The following is a 17,146-nucleotide window of genomic DNA, read 5'->3' on the forward strand; positions in this document are numbered from 1 at the left end:
CCCCCCCTCCCCCGACGCCAGGAGGAACAACAACCACAGACGGGGACCCACCAGACCCGTTTGCCGCACACACGTACGAGAACGGGGACGAGTTCAGGCAGGGGCTCGGGCCGCCGCTGAGCCGCGACGTTCTCGGCGCCCCGCCTGTTCCCTCTTCCCCGAGACCAGCGAGAGGAGACGATGGGCCAGCCGACGGTCAGGCGGACAGCGCGAACCAGCCTCCAGGTAGGAGAGTGGAATAATCGTTGTTTTGTTAGGATTTATGATTTATTTGTCCTTTCTGCTGTTCCAATTTGATCATGGTTCAAAAAGGAATATTTTCCTGTCTCCTACATACTTTTTGCACAAATTTTTATTTGTATTATCAATTTGTAATCTTTGTTATCATCATTGTTTTTCTGTTTACTGTAACAGTTCTTCTTTTGTTAGAAATGATTTATTATTTCTCGTTAAGAGGAGAAAGAAGAACCCAGGGTTCTCCCCTCTAGTAGCTACATGTAAATTGACCCGAAACATCATAAAAAATTAAATGGATTACATGTCACAGGGAGTCTGAAGCTGACTGCCTCTGAAAACAATGACAGCAGACCACGGGGAGTGATGTGAATATTAACTGACATCTGAAGTGTCCAAAATTAAAAAAAATTAAAAAAAACATTTATTTTTGCTCCATCTCATAGACCCCGAGAAGAAGGACAAACCATCTGGGAACGACTGCGCGATCGTTGCACAGGCCGACAAATCGGCTTCATCATCGTCATCATCATTACGTCTGTCATCATGGTAACACTGATGGTACACGTGATTCTGATGCACACCGGCTCCCCAACGTCCCACCTTGACTCGGTAAGTTTGCTCGCTTCTTTGAACATCTTTGAAACACACCTTTCTTGGATGCCTACTTAGGCCATGTTGATTTGATTATATGGATGACATCCGCGCGCGCATGGATTTTCGGCTGTTTCCAAAAAAAAAGTTTTCAACCATACTGTAAATCGTACAAAACAGTTGCAAAATGAGCAAAAATATACCGTAAGTTACAAAAAAATAAATAAAAATTATACCAATGTCGTAGAATGCCAAAATCAAACGAAAAAAGACGAAATTGTAAAGAAATGAATTTGAAGAGTAGATTATTCGCCAAACCATATTCTGTGCCATTTGGTCAACCTTCATGACCGTGTACATTTCATAATGAAAACAACTTTTGTTTTTGCAAAATTTTTTTTTATTCGCACGCGTGCATCAATTTTTGGGCTCCCAGAGGATGTCAAATCAACATGGCCTTACTCAGGACACAAATTTTGAGTTGTGAAACTTATTTCGTTTGGGTAATTTATTGCTTTTATTATGTAATGTTATGTGAAAATAAGTCAAATAAAAATCAATAGTACATTGCATATTTAGTCCGAAAGAGACGAGGCTAGTGAAAATAAAATCCTTCAAATAACAGTTACACTAATTGTGATACACTGATGAATTCAGTGTTAAATGTTTCAAAAGCGGCGCCCTTGGTGCACGCGAAATGCGTTCGAATAATGGAACATAAACTGTACCTATGGAACATTTGTAAGCTGTACCACAAAAAAAAACAACTGCAGGCTGTACCGCTAGTTATCACACACCCGTATCGAACGTAATCGCGGGCCAGGTATAACATAAATGACCATATGATATTGTAACTCGTATATTGTTTGTAAATTTGTAATACTAAGTAGTAGTTTGTAGTTACTGTAATTGTTTATTTATTTATTTATTTATTTATTACAATTCACCACATACACATGTACATGGAAGGCATGATGGAACAGGTGGACCTAAGCACACTTTTTCAAGGCCACCATGCCGACAATTGTAAGATAGTTTAGTTTTGTAGTAGTGTTTTCTTACTGCCACACATTCATAATAATAATAATTGTTTATTGATTGATCGATGAGTACAATCGCTAGCACGTGGCAGCGCAACTAAAAAAGTAGCTCTGTATTGCATGCTAGTGTTTAAAAACTGTGGAGCAATAAAGTTCATTCATTCATTATCTGTTTGTAGCCTGTGCCCACCAATGGAGGAACGGACACCGCTGACGCTACTGGACATGCCTGGCAGAGCTCTGCTGAACCGAGGACTGTGACCTTGGCTGACATCATCAAGGTCAGAAGCTGTCCGATTAGGCGACACCAATTTGATTTGTTGGTTCTTGGATTTTTTTCACAAAAAAATATGAATATTGTAAATTATGTCATATGTGATGGAAAGTTTCTTTTTAAAGTCTTTAATCCTTTGAGACATTTGATATTGAATTGTAGAGTAGAGATAGATATTTTGAGTCTGCCAGTGCTACTAAAGTTTCCTGTTAGTCTTATGTCTACGTCTGAAGTTTGTAAATAACCGTCACACAGGTTGATCCGGCCCGCGGGCATGGCCCTCCTGACCCAGTCCCTGGGAAAGTGGAAACTGCTGGACCTACCCGAGCCACCATGGCCAGGCCGCTTTCCGTGGACACTAAAGGTTTGTCATTACTTACTGATTGCTGATAGCTTCTGTAACCACCCTTCAGCATAACTCACCATGCCAGCTTTTGTATCTGTATAGCCGGTATAACCGCCCTTCGGCGTAACTCACCAGCTTTTGTATTTGTATACTAGCCGGTATAACTGCTCTTTGGCGTAACACACCAGCTTTTGTATCTGTGTAGCCAGTATATTAAACTGCCCTTCGGTGTAACACACTAGCTTCTGTATCTGTATAGCCGGTATAACCTCCCTTCAGCGTAACACACCAGCTTCTGTATCTGTATAGCCGGTATAACTGCCCGTCAGCGTAACACACCAGCTTCTGTATCTGTATAGCCGGTATAACTGCTCTTCGGCGTAACACACCAGCTTTTGTATCTGTGTAGCCAGTATATTAAACTGCCCTTAAGCGTAACACACCAGCTTCTGTATCTGTATAGCTGGCATAACCGCCTTTCGGTGTAACACACTAGCTTCTGTATCTGTATATTATAGCCGGTATAACTGCCCTTCGGCGTAACACACCAGCTTCTGTATCTGTATATTATAGCTGGTATAACCGCCCTTCGGCGTAACACACCAGCTTCTGTATCTGTATAGCCGGTATGTAACTGCCCTTCAGCCTAACACACCAGCTTCTGTATCTGTATATTATAGCCGGTATAACTGCCCTTCGGCATAACACACCAGCTTCTGTATCTGTATATTATAGCTGGTATAACTGCCCTTCGGCGTAACACACCAGCTTCTGTATCTGTATAGCCAGTATAACTGCCCTTCAGTGTAACACACCAGCTTCTGTACGTGTATACGTACTTTCTACTCCTTCCAGCCACTTCCAGAAGCCTCGTAGTGGCTAAGTAAGGAACTGGCATTTTTTGACAAAGCTCCTTCTTTTGTATCGCTGTAGAAGTGCCTGTGGGAAGCAGCAGCGCACGGGTCATCACCTTTGGTGACGCGTCAGGGCCTGGAAACCTGCGCGGCGCACGCGCGGTCGCAGTTTCCCCCGACAACGAGATCTGGGTGGCTGACCAGACCAAAGCGCATCTTCAGGTGTACAGCATGGAAGGTGCCTTCCTGCGCCACTTTCCCCAAGCTGCACCGTACCCAGGAAAGAGGCTGTTTGACGTGTCCTTCGACAGAGATGGACAGATCTGGGTCCTGATGAATGGATACCCTACCAGCGCTGACACGATGGTGAAGATCGACAGGGAGGGCGATCTCAAAGCCAGCTTCGACCTCCCCAACGATGTGAAACGTGGGGCACCCCGCGGTATGGCGGTGGGCTTGCAGGTGTACGTCACCTGGTCTGATGGCTACAGTGGCGGCGTGCAAGCCTTCCAGCCTGACGGGCAGCTCCTCTGGGGTGTCGGCCCGCAGCAGCGAATGAAGATGCCAACGGAGGTCGCCGTTAGCGGTGAAGGCAACATCTACGTCTCCGACTTCCACCGTCATTACATCTACATGTACACCGCAACCGGACGGTACGTGAGGAAGTTTGGAGGTCCGGGATTGAGCGGTGGCCGCCTGAATCATCCCGAAGGCATCAGTACGGACAGTTCCAGTCACGTCCTCGTGGTGGACTCAGAGAGCCATCGTGTCGTGGTGTACTCAGGCCGGGGCGCGTATGTCCGCGACATCGCCATCCCCCGCCGTGCAAAATATCCCCCTGCAGTGGGGGTTGCAGTCGGGCCGGGAGGACAGTTGGTTGTGATCAACAAAAACACAATCTTCGTGTTCCCCCGCTACTGACAAGGCCATGTGGATTTGATTATATGGATGACATCCGCATGGATTTTAGTCCTGTTCCCCCCCCACACACACACACACAAAAAAAACAAACCTGTTTTAGACCAAAAAGATTTTTGGACCATACTGTAAATTGGTAAAAGCACCTCCAAGTGAGCAAATACATGTATATGCAGTAAATTGAGAAAAAAAATATTGGAAAACAATACTAATGGCCTATAAACCAATCCCAAAGGAAAAGAAGAAACATGAAGACATGAAAATGAACAGTCTATTATTCGCCATATCATGTTTGGTAAAGTTTTTTCACAATGATGGCAACTTTTTTTTTGCAGAACGTTTTTATTTTGCACGCTCGCATCAAATTATGGGTTTTTCAGAGGATGTCATCCATATGTCAACATGGCCTAATGCTGAGCAAGGATTTGTAAAGTCAGCAGTTTGTTGGCCTAAAACTTTAGCTGTTTAGCCCAGGTTTCGAGGCCTATTCAATAAAGAATCATACTGACCAATTTCTGTTACTTGCAAGTGGCTGTCAAAGTTGCACCAAAGTGCCTTGTAGTTGTATATTTTTACATTTGCCTTGAACTTGGAAATGTTTTCCTCCCAGCTGAGTTTTGAACATCGTGTCTAGAAATGTGACTTGTATGACTAGTAATTGTAGTCAAGCAAGTGTAGACTGTGGCTCAAAAGAACAGTAGAGAATGTAATAGTACAAAATTGTAGTATCAATTGTGATAGTAGCAATTTGAAAAAAATGTGATAGGTGCAATTGCCAGTACTAGTAGCAATCATGTGATATGTAACTGCCAGCCAAAGTTGCATACTACCAGAGAGAGCATGGCAAGCCAGTGTTTTTATTGTTCTGTATTTTGGGTTAGGTGAAGCATTTTGTTAGGTGAAGCATTTTGTTTCTTCTTTATTTACAATACTAAAGATAATTGTAATACATGATTCTGTAACTGACCAAAAGTAATTATAAAATCAATTGTATTTAAGGGGAACACCTCGATAAACCTGTAGGGTTCTGCGTTCACCTGCATATTCCTTCTACATAATTTGCTGCATACTGACTTGTTTTTAAAGAAACAACAGTAATGTTTGTGTGCACAACCATGCTTGAATTCCATATTCCAATTTCCATTATTAACTACTTCCATTTCAAAAGTATCTTGGAGAGTAACATCATGTAATACAACCATGCTTCAATTCCAGATTAATATCTGTTGTGTCTATATCTAAAAAGTATCTTGCAGAGTAACAACATGTCCCTATTGATGTAAACACTTAATAAGCAGTCAGTGGCAGACTCAAGGCTGATACTTTTTACCATTGCTTAATTCATTGAGTGATTTTATAACACATCCTTGTCGAAAGTCTCATGCACATAAACAGCACTACATGTAACTAAATGGCACCAATCACCATCTGTAGATTGAAGTGAATTTTGTGAATAAACGGTACGGTGTTGTATGTTATAATCAGAGCTTGTGGCTTGTTGTTGTTGAAAGGTGTAGACAATCAAATACCTCCTTTTCAGAAGGATAATTATGAATATAAATGTTACAAATCGTTTGATGGGATCAAAGAGCTCTAACTTAAAGATCTTGAAGTCTGAGGGGCAACAAATTTGCTGGTACATGTAGACTAAAGTTTAGTTTACTGACATCCCTTTCCATATCTTTACACATTGGGCAAAATTTCTGTCTGTCATGAGTGGCAAAATTCTGTCAAATGACGAAAGGATGGAACAGTGATTCCAATGGAAATCCAACAAGAAAAAGTCACGTAGCAGACCAGGAAAGAGGTGGGCTTAGACCAGATTAGGGATGATCATGAGAGAAAGACCAGAGGGACTGAAAGATCTGAGGAATCAAAGTGAAACTCCTGATGCAGGGCTGGGCAGCATGGGGGGGACATGACCCAAACAAACTGGAATGAATGAATGAATGAATGAATGAATGAATGAATGAGAAGGCAGGGAAGAACTGGAGAGAAGGCTGAGGAGAGAGGACCAGAACTAGGAAGAAGCACTAGCCAGGGAGGGGTATAACAGAGAGGACAAAGTTCCCTGGGTTCTACTCTCTACGTGCAGAATGGTGTTGAAGCTGAGAAAGGATTTAGCTAGAAGAGCTTGAGTCTTAAAGTGAAGGCAAAAAGGACTGAACCAGAGACTTTTGATGCCTTTTGAGCATTTTATTACGGTGCAAATGGGAGATAACAAACGAAAATACCCTATAGTGTTATACGTGACGTAATTGCCGACATTATGATCGTTTGATCATCCTTGTGAATATCCTACAAGATAAATTTTAATTAGCATATTTTAATTAGCATATATGTAAAGTGACTATTATTTTGTATTAGTGTGACACTGCTCTCCAACGGGAGGAAATAAAGAGAAAGAAAGAATGAATGAATGAAGTACAGCACTTGAGTAACGCTCGTGTTACCATAGGCGGAGGCATGGAGGGAGATGACCCTAACAAACTGGAATGAATGAATGAATGAATGAATGAGTGAGTGAATGCATGAATGAAGGAATGAAGTACAGCACATGAGTAACACTCGTGTTACAATAGGCGGAGGCTCCTCATCCCGAAGACGGTTTAAAGGTGAGGTAAAGGGATCAGTGTAGCTGAAGACATTCCACACATTCCTAATTTTTGTTTATGTTTCCTTGTTTACTACTTTTCATTACTACTTTTCATTATTGTAGATAGTATTGTATTGTATTGTATTTTATAGTTTTGTTTCATTTACCCGTTACCTGAGTTATTTCTTATTTAAAGTGCGAAATAAACTGAACTGCAGATGTTTTCCAGGAGAGGGGCTTACTGTGTTGTCTTGACGGTCACTAGTCTTCAATAAACAGTTCCCTCTTCCCTTTCACATGGACAGAGAAACACTATGAATTCTGTGACATCGTTGAATGGGTGTGGAGGCAGCGGTCAGTTCTGTATCCCTGCTGGACACGTGGACTTTTGTGGGGCGGCGCGCTTGCTGGCGCCCCGCCGGTTTTAGCTGAACCGTCAGATGGACTAGCCGCCATCGCGTGCCGTGCCCAACCCGGTTCTGATCATCGCTCTGAGCTTTCCTGATTACACTTTGATTGTCTGGAGATTTGGTATTTTACATGTTATACCCAATCAAAATACTTATATATATACTATTAGGAATTTTCTCATCTACATTGTACAGTGTGCTATGACCGCTTCATGCATATGAAGCAACTTCGTGCTGTACTGCAGTAAAAGCATACTGTATAGCAAAGTAACTTGTAGTGGGAAAGAAGAGGGTATTTTATCACTTCACCAAAATCAAACTACAGTCAAACTTGTACTAGTGGTCACCTTTGTGTGTGGTCACTTGGCTATAGCGGTCAGTTTTTGCTGGTCCCTTGAATTTTTCCCATTGACGTAAGCATGTAATATTTTGTTTCAACCTTCAATGAAAGTCCTTTTGTCAAATGAATAAAGAATCTTTTACTAAGTTTTACTAAACTCAATTTCTGTAAATGTGCAATAGTTATTTAGTGTTAATTGATGAGAATTACTGTTCTTGTGACATATTAGGTAGTACAGTTAGGGACGATTATTGCCATGCATTGATTATGTAAATTTACCCAACATTAGCATAACTAACGAGTAAATGTTCGAATTAGCATAATGCAAAATGATTGGACTTTCAAACAATATACATTACGACAATTAGAATTTATTTGCATAATTAATGAAATACAATAATGCCAGAGAATTAGAAATCTCTGAAGGTATAATCTGCCTAATAAAAGAAAGCCATAAATGAAGTATCTGGAATTTAGAATATAGACAGGAAATAAATGGAGAAAAACAGCTTTTTAAGAGGTCTTTGATCCCACCAAAGATTTGTAACATTTATATTCATATCCTTTTAGAAAGGAGGTACTTAATTGTCTGCACCTTTCAACAGCAAGCCACAAGCTCTGATTAAAACATACATGTACAACACTGTACCATTTTATTTACAAAATTCACTTCTACAGATGCTATTTGGTGCTGTTTATATATACTAGTTACTTCTGTTTACGTTTATAAGACTTTTGGCAAGGTTGTGTTATACAGCCACAGTCTATACTTGTTTGACACTGCAATTACAATCCAAATTTCTAAACACAACCATTAAAATTCTGAATCAGCTAAGGAAAACATTTTGAAGTTGAATGTAAATGTAAAAATATACAAGGCACTTTGATGCAACTTTGAGAGCCACTTACAAGTAACAGAAGTTGGTCAGTATGATTCTTTATTGAATAGGCCTCGAAACCTGGACTAAACAGCTAAAGTATTAGGCCAACAAACTGCTACACTTATTGCAACTTTACAAGACTAGGGCCAATCCCTGCACAGCATTAGGCCATGTTGATATATAGATGACATCCTCTGAAAAACCCAAAAGTTGATGCGAGCGTGCAAAATAAAAACGTTTGGCAAAAAAAAATTGCTTTGATTGCGAAACAAGGCCAGAAGGTTGAAGAAGGAAGGTTGAACAAATGATGAAACATGGAATGGCAAATAATAGTCAAGACTGTTAATTTTCATTTCTTAACATTTTCTTCTTTTCCTTTGGGATTGGTTTATAGGCCATTAGTATTGTTTTCCAATATTTTTTTTCTCAATTTACTGCATATACATGTATTTGCTCACTTGGAGGTGCTTTTACCAATTTACAGTATGGTCCAAAAATCTTTTTGGTCTAAAACAGGTTTGTTTTTTTTGTTGTGTGTGTGTGTGTGGGGGGGGAACAGGACTAAAATCCATGCGGATGTCATCCATATAATCAAATCCACATGGCCTTGTCAGTAGCAGGGGAACACGAAGATTGTGTTTTTGTTGATCACAACCAACTGTCCTCCCGGCCCGACTGCAATCCCCACTGCATAGGGGTATTTTGCACGGCGGGGGATGGCGATGTCGCGGACGTACGCGCCCCGGCTCGAGTACACCACGACACGATGGTTATCTGAGTCCACCACAAGGACGTGACCGGAACTGTCCGTACAGATGCCTTCGGGACGATTCAGGCGGCCACCGCTCAATCCCGGACCTCCAAACTTCCTCACGTACTGTCCGGTTGTGGTGTACATGTAGATGTAGTTACAGCTGAAGTCGGAGACGTAGACGTACCCTTCGATGCTAGTGGCGACCTTCGTTGGCCTCTTCATTCCCTGCTGCTGGCCGACGCCCCAGAGGAGCTTCCCGTCAGGCTGGAAGGCTTGCACGCCGCCACTGTAGCCATCAGACCAGGTGACATACACCTGCAAGCCCACCGCCATTCCACGGGATGCCCCACGTTTCACATCGTTGGGAAGGTCGAAGCTGGCTTTGAGATCGCCCTCCCTGTCAATCTCCACCATCGTATCGGCGTTGGTAGGGTACCCATTCAGCAAGACCCAGATGTGGTCTTCTCTGTCGAAGGATACGTCAACCGGCTCCTTTCCTGGGTATGGTGCAGCTTGGGGAAAGTGGCGCAGGAAGGCACCTTCCATGCTGTACACCTGGACGCGCGCTTTGGTCTGGTCAGCCACCCAGATCTCGTTGTCGGGGGAAACTGCGACCGCGCGTGCGCCGCGCAGGTTTCCAGGCCCCGACGCGTCACCAAAGGTGATGACCCGTGCGCTGCTGCTTCCCACAGGCACTTCTACAGCGATACAAAGGAAGGAGCTTTGTCACAAAACGCCAGTTCCTTACTTAGCCGCTACCGGGCTTCTGGAAGTGGCTGGAAGGAGTATGTATACACAGAAGCTGGTGTGTTTCGCCGAAGGGAGGCTATACCGGCTATACAGATACAGAAGCTGGTGTGTTACGCCGAAGGGCGGCTATACCGGCTATACAGATACAGAAACGAAGCTGGTGTGTTCCACTGAAGGGCAGTTTAATATACTGGCTACACAGATACAAAAGCTGGTGTGTTACGCCAAAGAGCAGTTATACCGGCTAGTATACAAATACAAAAGCTGGTGAGTTACGCCGAAGGGCGGTTGTACCGGCTATACAGATACAAAAGCTGGTGAGTTACGCAGAAGGGTGGTTGTACCGGCTATACAGATACAAAAGCTGGCGAGTTATGCTGAAGGGTGGTTATAGCAGCTATCAGCAATCAGTAAGTAATGACAAACCTTTAGTGTCCACGGAAAGCGGTCTGGCCATGGTGGCTCGGGTAGGTCCGGCAGTTTCCACTTTCGCAGGGACTGGGTCAGGAGGGCCATGCCCGCGGGCCGGATCAACCTGTGTGACGGTTATTTACAAACTTCAGACGTAGACATAAGACTAACAGGAAACTTTAGTAGCACTGGCAGACTCAAAATATCTATCTCTACTCTACAATTCAATATCAAATGTCTCAAAGGATTAAAGACTTTATAAAAAGAAACATTCCATCACACATGACATAATTTACAATTTTCATATTTTTTTCTGAAAAAAATCCAAGAACCAACAAATCAAATTGGTGTGGCCTAATCGGACAGCTTCTGACCTTGATGATGTCAGCCAAGGTCACAGTCCTCGGTTCAGCAGAGCTCTGCCAGGCATGTCCAGTAGCGTCAGCGGTGTCCGTTCCTCCATTGGTGGGCACAGGCTACAAACAGATAATGAATGAATGAACTTTATTGCTGGACAGTTGTACATGGTACAATGTGTCGCAGTAAGAAAACACTACTACAAAACAAAACTATTGTACAATTGTCGGCATTGTGGCCTTGAAAAGGTGTGCTTAGGTCCACCTGTTCCACCATGCCTTCCATGTACATGTGTATGATTGTGGTGAATTGTAATAAATAAATAAATAAACAATTACCAAAAACTACTATTAATAACAATATATCAGTTACAATATCATATTACAAAATGAAATGTTCCATAGATTAATTCGAACGTGTTTAATGTGCACCAGGTGCACTACTTTTGAAACATTGAACACTGAATCCAGTCTATTTCACTTAGACTAAGAGAGTAAGAGCATTATTTGAAGGATTTCATTTTCACAAGCCTCATCTCCTTCTGACTAAATATGCAATGTACTATTGAATTTTTATTTGATATATTTGCACATAACATTACATAATAAAAGCAATAAATTACCCAAACGAAATAAGTTTCACAACTCAAAATTTGTGTCCTGAGTGAGTAAGCATAGCCTGGGTACCATCCTGGTTAGTTTATGTCCGCTCCCACAGTCCTGGTCCCAGACTGGTTGGTCGGTAGCGACTGTGGGAGTGGACGTAAACTAACCAGGATGGTACCTAGGCTAGAGTAAGCATGCAAGAAAGGTATCTTTTGTAAGATGTTCAAACAAGCGAGCAAACTTACCGAGTCAAGGTGGGACGTTGGGGAGCCGGTGTGCATCAGAATCACGTGTACCATCAGTGTTACCATGATGACAGACGTGATGATGATGACGATGATGAAGCCGATTTGTCGGCCTGTGCAACGATCGCGCAGTCGTTCCCAGATGGAGCGTCCTTCTTCCGCGTTGCCGTTGTCTAGGAGAAAGAGAGAAAAAAATTGTAAGCATCTTCTGTTAATTGCATTTGAGTGTTGAGCGAGTTGTTGTAGAAACAAATGCAATTTACAGTAATATTGAATATAATATTGGGTATATGCAGGTTAGTGCAGGTAAAATTGGAGCTGTGCAGGTATTTCTGATGTCTACCTGCACCTAACCTGCACTGGTCCATGTACTGGGTATATGCAGGTTAGTGCAGGTAAAATTGGAGCTGTGCAGGTATTTCTGATGTCTACCTGCACCTAACCTGCACTGGTCCATGTACTGGGTATATGCAGGTTAGTGCAGGTAAAATTGGTGCTGTGCAGGACCTGGTATTTCTGATGTCTACCTGCACCTAACCTGCACTGGTCCATGTACTGGGTACATGCAGGTTAGTGCAGGTAAAACTGGAGCTGTGCACTAGCCATGCAAGTACTGTGTTTTCAGTGTGATGCATACTTCCTAAATTCTGAAAGGTGCAGGTAAAACTTGACTCTCCTACCTGGAGGCTGGTCCGGGCTGTCCGCCTGACCGTCGGCTGGCCCATTGTCTCCTCTCGCTGGTCTCGGGGAAGAGGGACCAGGCGGGGCGCCGAGAACGTCGCGGCTCAGCGGCGGCCCAAGCCCCTGCCTGAACTCGTCCCCGTTCTCGTACGTGTGTGCGGCGGTCGGGTCTGGTGGGTTTGTTGTTCCTCCTGGCGTCGGGGGAGGGGGGGGAGGGGCCCCTGTCGGTGTTGGTTGGTCCTCGTGGCATCGGGGGAGGGGGGGCACATTCCCCATCGTACACATGTGCAGCGGTTGGGTCTGGTGGGCCCCCGTCGGTGGTGGTTGTTGTTCCTCCTGGCCTCGGGGTAGAGGGGCCAGGCGGGGCGCTGCGAGCATCCGGGATCGAATGCGCGTACTCATGTGCGGCACCTGCATGTGTAGAATCAAGAGGAAAAATGGTAGCCTGGGTGTCAGCCACTACCGGTAGGGAATCTTGGGGAGCGGACGAAAGCCAGAAAGGCTGACCCTCAGGCTAGAAAAATGGTACACTCTTGTGTGGCGGCTTCATTTTTTTTATCAGGGCGTAACAAAATAAGAAACACAAGACAGCAATGGTGATGCACTCAAGTTAATTAACATTAAATAATCGCTGCCATTAAACATAAAATAACAAAAAATATTTAATACTACAAAATAACAAATAAATAACAAATATATACAAACAATCTAAGTGCAGGCACAAAATGGGGTCAAATTTAATACAATGAAAAGTGCAGGTCATTTGTATAATCAATAGAAAAATGGTATAATACATGTACATGTATTTAATATATAGCCTTCTGTGCTAGGGCACCTTTGCTATCAGTATGATTTGCTGTTTAGAATTAATGAATTAAACAAAGATTATAAAACATGATACATGTGTGAATAACCAGGCTTTTAGCTAGGGGGTGTCCAGGGTGTCTTTTGGACGCCCTGTACTGAAAATAATAAGAAATTGGACGCCCTACTTTTTTGTAGGACACCCTAAAGACGCCCTATTTTTTCCACTCCCAACCCCTGCCATGCACACATGCCTCCCTTCAGCCTTACTATAAATACAAAAATGATGGTTTACTGAAGGAAAAAACTCAAATTTACACCTGAAAATGCAGAAAGTAGTGTTTGAGAGCATTATGAATTTCAAAAAAGTCCCCCTAAAATCTTGCACTCAGCATGTCTTCACTGTGCATAGCATACAATAAAAAAAAATGGACGCCCACCAAAAAAATCCTAGCTAAAAGCCTGTGAATAACGTCATCTTAGGTACAGAGTATATGTATGCGGTAACAATAAAGGTTTAATTATTCTCTAACATGTGGTCTCTAACTAAGATCGAAACATTCTTTTACATGTTTCCCTTTCTAAACTCTAAAGACTTGAAAAACTAGGAAGAAAAGGACTTTCTTCAACCGTTGAGCCCAAAATATGTCTTTCAGAGAGCATTTTGCAGTTGATTTAAAACCTAAAATCTTTTTTTCAAACAGCAAAAAATGGATAGGGCGAATCCGAGAAACAACAAATTAAATTGGTGTGGCCTAACTGGACTATGGACTACTGGCCTTTTACATAGATAGAACTTTTTTTTTATTTTTATAAATCATTCTTTTTATTGTTTCCAAAATTCTCACAAAAGAAAGCATGGCACAACGAAACAAAATGAAACCACATCATGCATAACAACAAAACTAAATAAAAACCAGTAAACAATATAGATTATATAACAGAGTGTTAAAGTATTAAAAAATAGAACTTTATTGCACGACAATTGCACATGGTACAATGTATGTTTCCATTTCTAGACTCTATTGCAACAAGACATACATACACTACAACTACAATTTAATCATTCTTATACCATGGTAACATTGTTACTAACCTGCCGTGTACACCGGATTCATATGCACGTGTTTGTGGTCTTGCGTTTGTGGCAGATTGTCGTACCCATCTGCCCTTCTTCCATGGCTCTGTCCGGAGTGCTGAGGGTCCTCATCAGTTGTTCCTCCTGGCCTCGGGGTAGATGGGCCGGGTGGGGTGCTGCGAGTGTTCCGGTTCAGAGGCGTGTACTCGTGTGTGGCACCTGCATTTGGAGAATAAAGAACAAAAATGGTAACCTGAGTGTTAGCCACTACTGGTAGCAAATGGTGGGGAGCGGACGAAAGCTAAAAAGGCTGACACTAAAAATGGTATACAGTGAAGTCATTCAATATTACCATGCTATTTAGTAAGATTAGACCTACTAATGTGAGGATGTTTCTGACTCAGGGAGAAGAGTTGCTGTTACAGTTCTATACCTCTAGCTCTATGCCTAGAAGTGGCCAATGGCTTTGCATTGAGCGACACTGTTAAAAAAAAAAGAACTAACCTGCCGCATACACCTGATTCCTATGCACGTGTTTGTGGTCTTGCCTCTGTGGCAGGTTGTCATACCCATCTGCCCTTCTACCGGAGAGCTGAGGCGGTCGCCCCAGAGACCGTCCGGATCCGAAGCGGCGGGGCGGTGGACTCGGAGGCTGTTCGGCGCGGTGAGGCGGCACCTCCGGAGCCTGCTCAGTGAGATCTCGGGGAGACGAGGAGCCAGTTTCTCCCCTCCCCTCGCCGTGGCTGCTGTGGCCTACGTCCTGCATTTCTGCAACGTCGTTGAGAGGGAGTGGAGGCAGCGGTCGGTCCTGTATCCCTGCCGGACGCGTGGACTTTCGCGGGAAAGCCGCCCTGCCGGTTTTAGCTGAACCGTCCGACGGACTAGCTGCCATCGCGTGCCGCACCAAAACTGGTTCTGATCATCGCTCTGAGCTTTCCTGATTACACTTTGATTGTCTGGAGATTTGGTATTTTACATGTAACACCCGCTCAAAATACTTAGGAATTTTCTCATCTACAGTGTGCTATGACCACTTCATGCATATGAAACAACTTCGTGCTGTACTGCAGTAAATGCATCATGACTGTATAGCAAAGTAACATGTAGTGGGAAATAAGAGGGTATTTTATCACTTCACCAAAATCAAACTAAAGTGAAACCTGTACTATTGACACCTTTGTATAGTGGTCACTTGGTATAGCGGTCAGTTTTTGCTGCTCCCTTGAATTTTTCCCATTGACGTAAGCATGTAATATTTTGTTTCAACCTTCAATGAAAGTCCTTTTGTCAAATGAATAAACAATCTTTTACTAAGTTTTATTAAATTAGTAAATTTCTGCAAATGTGCAATAGTTCTTTAGTGTTAATTGATGAGAATTACATTCTTGTGACATTGGTAGTATCTGTATATGTATCAGTATAGCCGGTATAACTGCTCTTCAGCGTAACATACCAGCTTCGCAGGCACGCGGCGCGGCGGCAGCTTGCTACATGTACACCGAACACCTATATTACACTCAATCTTTGCACATTTGATTGCAGTAGTTGTTTAAAGCTTTTTAGTGATGATGCCCCAACTGCGCTTGGTGGCAATGAGTTCCAGTATACGATAGTTCTGGGGAAATGCAAATTTTTTAACACCTCAATTCTTGGTTGATAACTCTGATATTTGAAGGCATGACTGTTTCTTGATCTTTTCCGGGCTGGTTACAGTTAGTACAGTTAGGGACGGTCATTGCCATGCATGAATTATGTAAATTTCCCCAACATTAGCGTAACTAACGAGTAAATGTTCGAATTAGCATAATGCAAAATGATTGGACTTTCACACAATAAACATTACGACAATTAGAATTTATTTGCATAATTAATGAAATACAATAATGGCAGAGAATTAGAAATCTCTGAACATATAATCTGTCTACGATAAAAGCCACACAGTCATGAAGTATCTGTAATTTCAAATATAGACAGGAAATAAATGGAGAAAAACAGCTTTTTAAGAGGTCTTTGATCCCATCAAATTATTTGTAACATTTATATTCATAATCCTTCTAGAAAGGAGGTACTTAATTGTCTGCACCTTTCAATAGTAGCCACAAGCTCTCATTATAACATACAACACCGTACTATTTTATGTACAAAATTCACTTCTACAGCTGCTATTTGGTGCTGTTTATATATACTAGTTACTTCTGTTTACGTTTATAAGACTTTTGGCAAGGTTGTGTTATACAGCCACAGTCTATACTTGTTTGACACTGCAATTACAATCCAAATTTCTAAACACAACCATTAAAATTCTGAATCAGCTAAGAGAAACATTTTCGAGTTGAATGCAAATGTAAAAATATACAAGGCACTTTGATGCAACTTTGACAGCCACTTACAAGTACAACAAGTTGGTCTGGACGATCCTTTTTTGAATAGCCCTCGTAAGAATGAAGATAAACAGCTAAAGTATTAGGCCAACAAACTGGTACACTTATTGCAACTTTACAAGGTTAGGGCCAATCCCTGCACATCATTAGGCCGTGTTGATATATGGATGACATCCTCTGAAAACCCAAAAGTTGATGCGAGCGTGCAAAATAAAAACGTTTGGCAAAAAAAAATTGCTTTGATTGCGAAACAAGGCCGGAAGGTTGAAGAAGGAAGGTTGAACAAATGATGAAACATGGAATGGCAAATAATAGTCAAGACTGTTAATTTTCATTTCTTAACATTTTTCTTCTTTTCCTTTGGGATTGGTTTATAGGCCATTTAGTATTGTTTTCCAATATTTTTTTTCTCAATTTACTGCATATACATGTATTTGCTCACTTGGAGGTGCTTTTACCAATTTACAGTATGGTCCAAAAATCTTTTTGGTCTAAAACAGGTTTGTTTTTTTTGTGTGTGTGTGTGGGGGGGGGGAACGAGGACTAAATCCATGCGGATGTCATCCATATAATCAAATCCACATGGCCTTGTC

General features: G+C 42.3%; 2 protein-coding genes across 2 annotated transcripts in view; one reads left to right on the forward strand and one right to left on the reverse strand.

The window, feature by feature from the left end:
• Window positions 1-4,263, forward strand: part of LOC109466632 — a 7,036-nt gene extending 2,773 nt beyond the window's left edge. The window contains exons 3-7 of the mRNA XM_019764362.1: window positions 22-225; window positions 681-846; window positions 2,048-2,149; window positions 2,398-2,506; window positions 3,422-4,263. Of these exons, the coding sequence (XP_019619921.1) occupies window positions 22-225; window positions 681-846; window positions 2,048-2,149; window positions 2,398-2,506; window positions 3,422-4,263 (1,423 nt within the window). The remainder of the gene's footprint in view (window positions 1-21; window positions 226-680; window positions 847-2,047; window positions 2,150-2,397; window positions 2,507-3,421) is intronic.
• Window positions 4,264-9,097: 4,834 nt separating this feature from the next.
• Window positions 9,098-17,146, reverse strand: part of LOC109466633 — a 10,750-nt gene continuing 2,701 nt past the window's right edge. The window contains exons 5-11 of the mRNA XM_019764363.1: window positions 14,677-14,940; window positions 14,219-14,391; window positions 12,290-12,701; window positions 11,610-11,782; window positions 10,777-10,878; window positions 10,418-10,526; window positions 9,098-9,939 (exon numbers count right to left, since the gene is read on the reverse strand). Of these exons, the coding sequence (XP_019619922.1) occupies window positions 9,098-9,939; window positions 10,418-10,526; window positions 10,777-10,878; window positions 11,610-11,782; window positions 12,290-12,701; window positions 14,219-14,391; window positions 14,677-14,940 (2,075 nt within the window). The remainder of the gene's footprint in view (window positions 9,940-10,417; window positions 10,527-10,776; window positions 10,879-11,609; window positions 11,783-12,289; window positions 12,702-14,218; window positions 14,392-14,676; window positions 14,941-17,146) is intronic.

This window comes from Branchiostoma belcheri, unplaced genomic scaffold (assembly GCF_001625305.1).
Source record: "Branchiostoma belcheri isolate BF01 breed outbred unplaced genomic scaffold, Haploidv18h27 scaffold17, whole genome shotgun sequence".
Classification (NCBI taxonomy): domain Eukaryota; kingdom Metazoa; phylum Chordata; class Leptocardii; order Amphioxiformes; family Branchiostomatidae; genus Branchiostoma; species Branchiostoma belcheri.